Source organism: Lupinus angustifolius, chromosome LG13 (assembly GCF_001865875.1).
Source record: "Lupinus angustifolius cultivar Tanjil chromosome LG13, LupAngTanjil_v1.0, whole genome shotgun sequence".
Lineage (NCBI taxonomy): Eukaryota > Viridiplantae > Streptophyta > Magnoliopsida > Fabales > Fabaceae > Lupinus > Lupinus angustifolius.
This window is the reverse complement of record NC_032021.1, coordinates 15,654,504-15,667,622: the sequence shown is the minus strand read 5'-3', so window position 1 is coordinate 15,667,622 and position 13,119 is coordinate 15,654,504. Positions and strand designations below refer to the sequence as shown.

The 13,119-nt window shown below is 30.4% G+C and overlaps 1 protein-coding gene across 1 annotated transcript; it reads left to right on the top strand.

The window, feature by feature from the left end:
• On the top strand, positions 9,231 to 12,655 carry LOC109325999 (U-box domain-containing protein 9-like). The gene is made up of 2 exons (XM_019558658.1): positions 9,231 to 9,805; positions 11,289 to 12,655. Exons 1-2 carry the CDS (start codon positions 9,491 to 9,493, stop codon positions 12,378 to 12,380), a joined length of 1,407 nt encoding a protein of 468 aa, XP_019414203.1. The 5' UTR covers positions 9,231 to 9,490; the 3' UTR covers positions 12,381 to 12,655.

Here is a 13,119-nt window from a genome sequence, read left to right as displayed (position 1 = left end):
ATTGTATTCTTAACTTCAAAAGATGATAAATTAATGAGAAACAATGTGTCTTCCACCTCCAATCAACTTATCTTAAGATTATTTATTCATTTCAAAGAAGCAAATTCCATAGTATTATGCATATCAATGATATACGTCTCAAGTTGATTACCAAACATCATAAAATCAGTTGAACAAAAAATCATGTGGATAAAACTTTACAAATCCAACCAGTTTTGTCATATCAAAACTAGAGAAGAAGTCAGCTAGACTCAAACTAGACATACAAAGAAGCAACTGAGTATTTGTCTTGGATATTCGATTATGAAGTTCCTCGAGTTGCATATCTATAATATTATAAAATAATTCAATATAATAATGATTATTTATTTTTCACGAAGCATGTCATGTCATTTACAAAAGAATAAATTTTGGGCTTGTAGAATTTTAAGTAAGAGTATAATATATATGCAATGCTTAAATATTTATAGTCACTATATAATCTATCATTTATTTGAATTACTTTTATTTTAAGAGTAAATGATGATTAAATATGGATAATGGATAATGCAATAATAACTACATTGCATATATATTATTCAGAATTAGCTTATTTTATTCTATGTCTATGTCTTAGTAGTTATAACAACTACATGGAAAATGTGACCAATTTATATAAATTTATGTCTAGTAATTATATCAATATGATGACCTTATTTTATTCAGAATTAGAATGAGTATTTCTCCCTTCATTCACAATTATAACATCATACAACAACAATGTCAACCTTAAAGTAAACAAGCATATAAATAACTCAAAAGAATCAAAACATGACAAATAAACATAAATTTGAATCATAATATACATCAAGTTCATATTACATCCAATCCTCACAAGAAGAAGGTTTAGTTACACATTGTCATGGTAACTAAAAAAAAGATATAAAGAAAGAAAATGCATTCATGGAAGAAGAAATTACCCCCTCAATGAGCATGAATTAGCTCATCTAACATTTCCTTCTTGCTCCTACACCTTAATTCGAGCTAAACTAGCCTAAGGAACTAAGAAATTTCGAGTAAGTGAAAATATTCCCGAATGTATCTCTAAAATGCCCAACTTGATACCTTTTTAAAGAGTCTGAACATTGTTGATTTTTCCCAACGGGAAATTTGTTCGACGAAGTACTTCGTCTGGGTAAGTCTCGACCTTTCAACTATCCAAGTTGTATTGGGTGCAACTTCTGCGATGGACGAAATTATTCAATTCCACTCAACACAGGTGATTCACTAGGTGAATCCAAAACAATAGCTTCGCCAAAATTTCTTCCCAAATTTCGCTCAATGTAGAGATTGCACTGACCACAACTTTTGATGTATGTTATTTTTCGCCCAGTGCAAGGATTGTGTTGGGTGTGGCTTCATGGGTCCTGTCAGATGTGTTGGGCGTGGCTTCTGGGCTATTTTTGTTTGGAAACTTTACTTTTTGCAATGATTCTTCCGGATTTGGCTTTCACAAATGCTCCAAAGGTTAAAATCCGAAAATTCACATAATATGTTAAAGTTAAGATCATTTTTTTGATAATTGAACTAATCTATGAGTTAAAGTGTCATAATAGTTCAAATATGATATGTTGTCACTTAACAACTCTCCCCAAGTTAGAACTTTATTTGTCTTCAAACAAAAGTCCAAGCTAGAGTTTTCAAAAAAATGCTTGAGTTTTCAACATTATAAGCTATACTAAATTGATCGTAGCATGCAACTCAACTAGATGGTTCCTCAACACAATTTGATAAGTTAGATTAATGAAATCAAGAGCCTAAGGTAATAGATGATCTCCACAAGTAACATATCATATTTAGTTGTATAACCACAATAGAACCTCAACAACAAACAATTCATATGTCATTCAATCAAGAAATGCATTTTTCTCAAACTGTTTATCTCATTCTCTCAAGTAGTGTATGTCTCTCATTAGTATACATTGCACAAACAACAAAGTTAATTTTGGTATTGTCTCATAAATCATCAAGAATAATATGCAACATAGATCACTAAAGTCTTTATTATGATTGTACTGTGTTTAAGCTACATAGAACATGGATTTTCTGGATAACAAAGATCATAGTAGACTAAGAGAGCAATTCAATACACTCACTACTTTTTCATTTTACCCAAGTGCATTACAATCAACTCTTTTGTACTATAACCTGAATTTTTACCCTTGTACTTTAGTAGCACACCATCATTCATATTTTGTTTTCCTCTTTTGATGAGGTTTTGATTTTTTATGCCCAAGATGCATTGATGTTTTATAATACATTTTGTATACAACACTTTTTCTTCCCACTTTTCGTCGTACATTATTCTTTCTCCCCAACTTGGACAACCACAATACATAACAAACTCTCTTATCCTACTAGAATTAGGAGATGATCATTATTCTTTCAAGAAACAAGTGTCTTGATCTTTTCCATGTATTCTACTATCATGACAATTAGAAGCACAAGCAAAAACCAACAATGTAAGTCAATGAAATGTACTCACAAATATGCAATTTACAGTATATTAGCTCAAAACTCACATCACTCATTATAACATGTATTGCTCTTGATTTCGTACAACTCCATGTTACATTTGTGGGGGTCTACATGATCATAATATATAAACATGATAATATTATCTATGAGTACAACCACCCAATTTCCAAAAGTTAATCATTCACTATTCATTTTATATCTTTTCATGTGAGTTATGACCCTATGTTATCATCTATATATGTGTTTCGTTTGAGTGTATGGATCTAAGAAATCATCATATCTCACCATTCAAGTTAAACACACATTTGTCTCCTCTTTTACTCTCCCACCACACCCATTTGTTCTTTCCTTTCATCTCTTTTCCTCTCCCATCACATTCTCTAACTTGCTGCTCCAAAAGGTAAACTCTCGGAGGACGTTGAGACTTAAGATGTGGTAGAAATAGAAACCAAGGTTTAGTATATGATAATCACATAAGAGCCATTAGTTGAGGAGATAGAAGAGGAAACTGAGAAGGAAGAAGCTGAGACAGAAGTTGTTGAGAAAATAAAAATAATAATTGAAACTCATTGCCTTGTTCCAACACATGACGTGGAGACATTAAGCTAAGTGATGGAGGGTCTTCAAGAATGGGAGAAGATGAAGAATACAATTGAAAAACTACCATCTTATTAGTAGTACTTCAAACTAAATAATCATGAAATTTTTATAGTAAAGTTATGGTTCGAATCGTCTCTAACTTCTCCGAAAATGAGAAAAATGTTTATGACCAACACCATTTCTAAACTATTAGTTCCAACAATTATATATTACAAATATTCTCACATCAAGAAAAACTATACCAAATTTATTGATGTTTTCCAAAATCAAACAAACTAATCAACCGAATTTCGAACCAGAACTACGTATTCTTGATTTCCCTATTGTACCTAGGGATACGTAGGAGCAAGATAACCCCTTGTCAGACACAAATATAAAAAATAAAAATATTTTGTTTAGAAATTGAATTTTAATAAATAAATTTGTTTAAGGGTATAAGAGCTCATGTGATTAGCGAGGGTACTGTTTTAATACGGGTGGGTGGGGTGCTAATACCTTCCTCGATCCGTAATTGACTCCTGAGCTCATAATCTCTGTTTAAAGACCATATTATACAATTCGGGCATACTAGAAGAGTTTTATACGTTTTAACCACAAAAAACGTAGTGGCGACTCCAAATCAATTGGGAGAGGTAGAAATCGAGTTCGCCACATCCTAAGTCGTAGAGCTAGTCTTTCAACCAAAAATCAGATCGCAACAAGTATACATTCTAAGTAGACACAAAATGCAAAATTATGAAAAAGGAAAAAGAAAACATCACAAAATTGAGTTGGTTTCAACAAAGTCAATTGCTATTTAATTAAATTAGAATTATGTTACAAAACTTATAGCCAAACATAAAATACATTTTGATTTTACATAGATAATGACATGGGAAAAAAAATCCACTCAAATTGTAAATTTTTTTAAACTATTAATGTATTATTTACTATTCATATTTAAGTAAGACAAATGAATATAGTAAATGATGTAGTAATCATCTATAAACTTTTATATTAACAATGTATATATTAAACTAATAACATTTCTATATAATTATGTTTTCTGATTAAACAAACATAATCTTAAATTGTTTATCTTTATATTCACTATTAGATTTCCCAATAAAGTGCGCAATTAACATGTCTTTCACATATTTGAGATCATATTATATTAGAAGATAATGTTTTTATAGAATATAAAAAATTATATACAATAATTATATAATCTATTGTTCATTTATATTTTTTAGGAGTCAATAAAAAATAAATATAAACAATGAATAATATATAAATTTATTATAATGTTAATTCATACATTTTATTTTTTTTATTTTATTTTCAAACTGGTGAAGTAATTTAGGTGGGTGAAATACCGACATCACTTAAACAATATGATTGACTTTATTTCTAGGGCTTTTTGCATGGCAAGAGTCCCATACAAAGTTCTTCAACAAAACCTTCATGACTCCATTTAATTCTTTTTGTCCAACTTTTAGGGAAGTAAATAAGAATCGTCTCTTTCAATGTTGTACCCTTCAATGGTCCTTCTAATCATTTTTCTTCTTCTTAGGACATTAAATATTCCAATTCAGTGGTCCTTTGAGTTTAGCATTCCTGGAACTTCATTCAGCATTATTATCCCATTTAAAGTACACTCAAATCCATTTTCGACTTGGAAAACATGAATACTTGAAGAATAAAATTTAATCTCAAAAAATTCTCTGAAACACATAAACTCATTTGGGTCTTTTTCTCTCTATGTTTTTTGTTATCAAAAGTATATTGCAATTATTTATATGTTCTAGTATTTATTAAGTTGGTTAAATGATGACACTCACATGTCAAAATTATTAAAAAAAATAACTAATATAATTTTGATAATATTGGTGGAATCAATTTATGGTTTGCTTTAGGAAAGTTTGGAAGTCTGATCAGTAATATTTATGGAAAGTTAACAAATGTACATATTTTTATAACCCCTACGGGTCAGATTCTTATGGGTGATGTAATGGATTAAATTAAAACATTTAGTCTGAATCTCTCCATATGAATTTTCATATGTCGTTTGTATAAAATTTTATACATAAAATCAATATATAATTTATCATTCATTTGTATTACTTTTTTGAAGAGTTGATAATAATTAAATATGAATAACAATGATAAATGACGGTATAAAAAATTCTTACACGGTCACTACATACATCTTTTTCTCCTTTTATTTTGCAGTATGCAACTCCAATTTCAAAGTAGAAGTGCTAGCAAATGCAGAGATTTAATCAACACTTGGGAGTTGGAAAAACAATTTAGTTTAGAGAGGATGATATTTACAGTATAAATCTTAAAAATTGTAAGTTCTTTCAAAAGCTCATGCAAATTTCTCTTTTATAAAATAAAAAAATAAAGTAAACCTTAATTTAATGAAACTTGATCTAGTTGGAAGGAATATGACACATCTAACATGAATGAGAATTCAAATATCCTAGCATGTAGATTTTATTGATGAATAATTTGTTGGTGCATCTTTAATACTCCCAAGACTGTGAGGTATACATTGATATGGATGAGTCACTGGAACTCAACTAACCTATAATTGTGTTTATAAAATACACATCCCAATAAAATCAAGTATTTTTTGGGATAAAACTAACTTGAATCATCCAAGATATAGTAAATAACCGAGGTAACTGCTTCACTATTCCAGAAAGCTTTTAAAATTTGGTAGCAAGACACTTAATAATGATTTACATAACCTCCAAACAGTCATACTCGAGAAACCGAAAACCTTTCTCCTGAGTCATAAAAATTGACAATTGGTTGCTAGTAAGAATGTTAATTAAAATGTAAAATTAAATATTCTATATAAATATGAACAAATAATTTAATCAAGTTTAATAAAATAATTATATGACTAAATCAAACTCGAAAAATAAATATTGTCTTTTTCTCAAGTATGAGACTATACTTTATATATCTTGCATCATAAACCCAACCGGTCGGTTCTAACTACCGGTTCACAAAAACATAAACCGGCCGACAAGGGTCACATAAAGTTGAATGTTCATCACATATAAAATTATTGATGGGGCCCACTTGTAGAATGACACGTAAGACAACACGTGGCTAGTGTTGCAACCTTTCATTACAAACTGGCACATTTCCGCCACGTTGGCGTTCCCCACAGCATTTATAGCGTAGGATAGGATGCAGGGGATCGTAACCCAGCGGCGGAAACGAGTACAGAATGAGTAAGCCACGTGTCGTGCCAGCTGTTAAGGTGATGGATTCCGTGATTGCGTGCATAGTGGACCATGAAGGACCCACCTACCCCTTTCATTAATTTATTATACTTTCTTCTATGTAATTATGAGTGACATCTTCTGTATCAAAGTTGGATTTAATATATATATATATTGACAGTGTAATTATTTATTACACTGTTAACTGTTAGTAAATCATCCACAATTGATTTATTAATTATTATTAACTTTCAAATAAAAGTAATACAAATTAACGATAGATGATGTACAGACAGTGTAAAAAAATTTATACTAACAATGTATAAATTTTAAACTCTTCAAAGTTTGTACAACTTCATTTTACCTTTTAATTTTCATTGGTCAAAAAAATTAAAATGTATATTAATTTTATATTTTTTGACTAATAATAATAAGATGATATATAGAATGATATAGAAAATATAATATCAGTAATTAACACTACGAGAATATATGTATATAAGTATCAACACCGAATGATATTTAATATTGTATAAATATTTATCCTAACATCCCAATCAATTAACATTACAATAGTTTTTGGTCAATACATAATTTAATCCGTTTTCATGAAATATCTATTAGAAAATAATCGTTTGAAAATGATGTATAGTTAGGAGCATAGTTAATATGGTACCGGTCATTAAATCGGTTAGAATATTGGTATAGTGGTATAGCGGTTTAACTGATGGTTCAATAATTAAATTGTATACCGGTAAAATTAGATATAAAAATATAATATATTATTATTAATGTTAAAAAATCAATATTTTTTTCAATTTTCATTAAAAATTAATTTTAAATAAAAATTCACTGGTATGACTGTACGGTTCAATTGAAAACCGGCCGGTACGACCAATTTAACTGATATAATTGCATGACCGGTATAATTACTGTACCGTACCAGTAGTGAGACCGGCTCACCAGTTTATTGGTTGGACCCGTCGACACGAACTGGTTTTTGTAACTAGAGAATACAAATTTATTTAAAAATATCTACCAACTTATATTTATTTTAAAATGAAATTAGCAATTTTTAATGGCATGGTTTCAAAATGAATATATTAATTAATTTTCATACTATTTTTAATAAAAATTTTATATGGGGATGATGAACTATCACGTATCTGTCAACCTGGCCAGTTCCCACTTCACATCATGTCAGCAATCACATTCAATAATACCAACCAATTTCTTTTTCTAATATGCAATGTTTACGTGTTCATCTATATATATTATTTTTATAAACTATACCTTTATCTGTCAAGTTACTGCACCAAATTCATTCCCTATTATTTTCTTTTCTTTTGTCTCATACTCATGTCATTATTAATCTTTCGTAATTTACACTTTAATTTAATATAATTATATATCCTCTTATTTCCTTCATTACTCATTATAATTATTTGTAATGAAATCCATTTTTTATTTATTTCTTTCAATGTTAAAAAATCTCAAACTATTCATACTAATATATTAAATTTTTATCAGTGCACTTGATTTAATTGGTTTAACAATTGTAGGTTTGAATTTTTTAGTGTTATACTTTTTGATGTGTATTAAGGAATTTTTTGCCTTCAAATGGAAGATTAATTAAGTTATTTCATCAATGTAGATTTCATTTTATTAATAAATTTTTTTCATATATATTAATAAATATTGAACCTCAACAACATCAATTATTTTTTAGTTATCTTTACCATCATCTTCCTTATTATTTTATTTGAAAAATACAAGTAAACACATTCTCTTACTCTTTCTACCATAATATCTTCATTCTGAAGGTTTAAAAAAAGACTATGTTTATATTGAAAAATAATGTACTTAAATATATTATGACTTTGAGAGTCATGATTTTATTGGTAAGTATGTACATTAATTGATCAAGTCATTTAGTAGAGGTCCATGAATAAGTTTATGTGAATGTATTAAATATTTATTCAAAAAAGTTCATCCATAATATGACTTGAAAAGTATTAATTATTTTTTAACTCTTGATAACATAAATCTCACAATTAACATTTACACTTAATTCTTTTATTTAGAAAATATTTGCACTTTTTTTATGACTCCATTTGGTTGTGTATTTGAGAGAATTAATTTGTCTCAATACTTTCCATTTTTAAAGTATTCATAAAATTACAATTAGTTTTTTTAAATTTTACTATCATCTAGTTCAAACCTTTTTATTACATAATAATAATACAATTAATCAAAATTAAAGACCTCCACTTAAAAAATGTGACCAATACATTTTCTAAAATATTGAACACACTGTTTCTCATTGAAGCACCTGTTAGAGATTTTATGTACCTTTTCAAATTATACTTTAGAGAGAATATGAAATCCAAACTAATTAAACTTTCTATAATAATGAGTGAACACAAGATAGTTTGTTTCTAATACTCTTGCATTCAACTTATAGCAATCTTCAATTAAAACTACCATTTACACCAACCACCTTAATTAAGCTAAGCATCTCATATGATATATTTCACATATATACTTTTAAATATTTAAAATGTAATGTACATAGTTATCTTGATTTAGTAAATAAACTAGTGAAAACTTGGAGGATAAGATTAGAAGAACATTAACTTTATCTTTTAGTTGAATGAGTTACTTGGGGTTCAATTATGCTCAAAGCAATTAATTTAGTGACAGCAATAATATCTTGGTCTAATAATGTAAAATTAAAATTTCATTAGATTATCAAATAAGTTAAAAGATCAAAATTTCGATTTATGAGAACAATATTTCTTATGGATAAAGTGAACCATACAAATGTGTTATGAGAAAAAATGCAATTAAGTGAGAGACATTATAAAAGTAAAGTTAGTGAGAAAAAACAAAGTTGAGTTATGAGTTTGTGTCTTTATAGTAATGTCCTGTTTTTTCTGTCAACAAGTTCAGGGTTACTTAGAATAGAAGCCAACAGAGTAATAAACAAAACCAGCCAAAACTCTATGTAGAGAGAAAAAAAACCACATAAAAAAAATATGATTAATCAGAATTTTTCCACTGTTATTCTCTAAAGAACCAAAAGGTTCAATTTTGGATTTGGTTTATTTCACCTTTCAAAGTTTCAAGTCCTTCTCATCATTAATTACTATATGGCTAAACCTGGGGTGTTAGATTCTGATCCAGTGATGATAGTGAAGAAGAGCATAGAGTTGAAGAAGAAGGAGTTGAAGAGGTTGGTGAAGTCCATTCTTGATGATGATGATTTCAGTATTGAAATAATTGATCAAGCTAAGGAAGCACTTTGTGTTATAAAGGATTTGAAGATGAGAAAGAGTTCTTCATCTTCTTCATCTTCATCATCACTTTCTTTGAAGCTGCACAAGAATGTTACTTGCCCAGATGAATTCAAGTGTCCACTCTCCAAGGAATTGATGAGAGATCCTGTGATTGTAGCTTCTGGTCAGGTTAGTGTTATAATTTGGAGTGAATTATTAATTTCTGTGTTTGGTTTCTCAGAAAATGTTGGGTCTGTTTTCCTTGTGTTTTTTTTGTGTGCTAAGGAGCTAATCCCAACATGTGTCGCTTACAAGAATCGAACAATTGACCTTTTGGTTATGATAAGATGTAATGAATTATTACAATACTAAAACAATGTCTGGTTGGTTCTGTTTTAGTTGTGTGATTCTTTATTTTATTTTATATTTTTTAATATCTAGGTGTCCTAGAATAAAGAGTTAATTGATTTTCCTACAGTTGCTGAAGGATAAAATATTATACACAAAAATGGGTTTTTTCTTACTTTTTGAAATTGGTTCAAATAAAGTGGAGATATAGATTCTGGTTTTGGCCCTTTGTTCTTCTTTTCTGTTGGAATTTTTGTACTTTATTCTCTGTTAGGTGACTAAAAAGTTAAGGGAAAGAGAGGAAATGAATATATTCAATGCTTTCTTCACCAGAAACTTAGATATAGAATTATAGATATTTTCTGCATAGTTAATTTAGTGATGTAGTTCACAATAGTTTTTTTTCTTAACATTATAAGAAAATAAAACATTTTCAAGACTTATAAATTTGATTGCATGTTTCTCTTTGTATCTCTTTTTTTCTTTCAATCAAAACAGTTTTCTCCTGTTCTGAATTTTCTTGTTCAATGTAGGGTGCACGGTGTTCTACTTTACTTTTTCATTTGTGATTGTTTTACATTTTCTGTCAATGTAATTTCAATTCCAAGTACTTTATGTTTGAACTTCTAAGATCTTCCCTTCTATTTATGTTTCAAATGTATGTTTCATTTCAAGAAACAATAAGAAAAAACAAAAGAGAAAATGCTAAAGAGAAGAACAATTTGATAAGAATATATCTATGATAAGGTCTTGGTGGAAGGAAAGAGAAAGAGTGAGGGAGTGAAAAAAAGAATCATGTTCCTTGTCCTTAAATGTGATTAATGAGTGAGTGGTGGTGGTGATTTTAGCTTGATGTAGAATTTTTGACAGATTTTTTCTTCTCAAAAGGGAATAATTAGATTCTAGTGTTCTTGGCTTTTTCACTAGAAACAGCCTCTCCACTTGTGGTAAGTCGGCATACATCTACTCCTCCCCGTACCCCAATAGGTGAGAGCCTCGTGCACTGGGCCGCCAATTCTTGGCTTTTTCTTTTTTCCAAATTTCGACAATGACGCCTTCCCCCACCCCAACTAGTTTTTAATTTTTCTTTCTGTCCCAATCCTTTTTCCTTACCATTAATACTACAGATTGGTTTTGATTGAATTAATGATGATTTGAAACAAATTTGAGTCGTTTGATGCATGTATCCGACCCAAGTGAGATTTAAGGCTTTGTTGTTGTTGTTGTTGTTGTTGTTGTCATCGTCTAGTAATGAACCATGACTTTTTTGTTACCCTCTTTTGGATGTTAACATGTGCTATATTTGTTGGTTTCAATTATGCAGACATATGATAGGCCTTTCATTCAAAAATGGTTGAGTGCTGGAAATAGGACTTGTCCTTCAACACAACATGTTCTCTCACACACTGTCCTCACTCCAAATCACCTAATAAGGCAAATGATAGAACAATGGTCTAAAAAACAAGGGATTGAATTGTCCAAAAGTTTTAGCTATATTAACGAGGATGGCGTAACAGAAGCCGATCGCGACCATTTTCTTTGTTTGCTTAAAAAAATGTCTTCAGGGCTTTCTGATCAGAAGGCAGCTGCGAAAGAACTCCGGTTGTTGACGAAGAAACATCCTTGCTTTCGACTACTTTTTTGTGATTCTGTAGACGCAATTCCCCAACTGCTTAAGCCAATTTGCGGGCACGGGAGCGATTCTTTTAGTAGTATTCACCCTGATCTCCAAGAAGATGTAATCACAATACTCCTCAATATCTCAATTCATGACAACAACAAGAAGCTAGTAGCTGAAACTCCAATGGTAATTCCAATCCTTATGAAAGCACTGAGATCAGGAACAACTGAAACAAGAAGCAACGCTGCCGCAGCCCTTTTCACTTTGTCGGCTCTTGACTCGAACAAGGAACTTATAGGGAAATCCGGTGCCTTGAAGCCATTGATCGACCTTTTAGAAGAAGGGCACCCCTTAGCCATGAAGGATGTTGCTTCCGCAATTTTTACTCTCTGTGTCATGCAAGAGAACAAGTCGAGAGCAGTAAAGGACGGCGCAGTGAGGGTGATCGTGAGGAAGATCAAGGACCGACTTCATATCGATGAATTACTAGCTATCCTTGCGCTGCTTTCAAGTCATCGTCGGGCTATTCAAGACATAGGAGAGCTCGGAGCTGTTCCTAGCTTGCTAAGCATTATCAGAGAAAGCTCCTGCGAACGAAACAAGGAGAATTGCGTCGCAATCCTTCAAACTCTTTGTCTGTATGATAGGTCCAAGTTAAAGGATATAAAAGAAGAAGAGAACAATCACAGAACAATCTCTGAGCTTGCACAGAATGGAACATCAAGGGCTAAGAGAAAAGCTAGTGGAATTCTTGAGAGACTTAACAGGGTTGTTAATTTCACACACACTGCATAATAATGTCCTTTCATTACTCTCTCAAGGTACATCACATGGTAAATATATATCCTTCAAACTATATATATTCTACATCTCGACCCCACGATAAAGACTCGGTTGTTATTGTTGTATATTCTAAATCTGTTTCTAGTCCTGAAGTTGTTGGAAGTTAAAATCAGTCAGCAATTATGTCTCATAACCAATTTTGTACATTCTTTCTTTCTTTCTCAACAAAGTCATTCTCATGTTCATCAGTTAGTGACTGAATAAAGTGAAGCCATGTGTTTTTTGCTTCCAAATTGTTTAAAAATCTATGTAAGGTTTTGTTAGAATACTTGTCATTAATTTATTCATTTAGTTATGCTTATTGTTATGGAAATGAAAATTGATACAAAAGATAAAGCTAATTTAGTGAAAGCCTTAATTGTTTCATACTTTAAGAGGCACAAATTGCATCACATGTTATTCCAACCTTGACTATTGCTGACTGGTACAAGGCCTAATCAATCCCATTCATTGCAAATAATGATGAAAAATAAATGTTTAAAGTTTTGGTTCAAGATATGATGTCTCACTTCAGTTACTTGTGACTTTCCATTCTTCGCCTCGGTAATAGTGGAATTCCTTAGTTGGAGGCTCCCGGTCGCAGTCGGGTCCAACAAAATAAAACAGATTCACCAAGAGGTGAAACAATTAAGATTTTTTTGGTACAAAATGCAAAAAAAATAAATTTCAATTATATTGAAAGAAGAAGAAA

Coding starts and splice junctions, on each gene's coding strand:
- LOC109325999 (XM_019558658.1), top strand. CDS start 9,491: ATGGCTAAACCTGGGGTGTTAGATTCTGATCCAGTGATGATAGTGAAG. Junction 9,806..11,288: donor TGATTGTAGCTTCTGGTCAG/GTTAGTGTTATA, acceptor TCAATTATGCAG/ACATATGATAGGCCTTTCAT.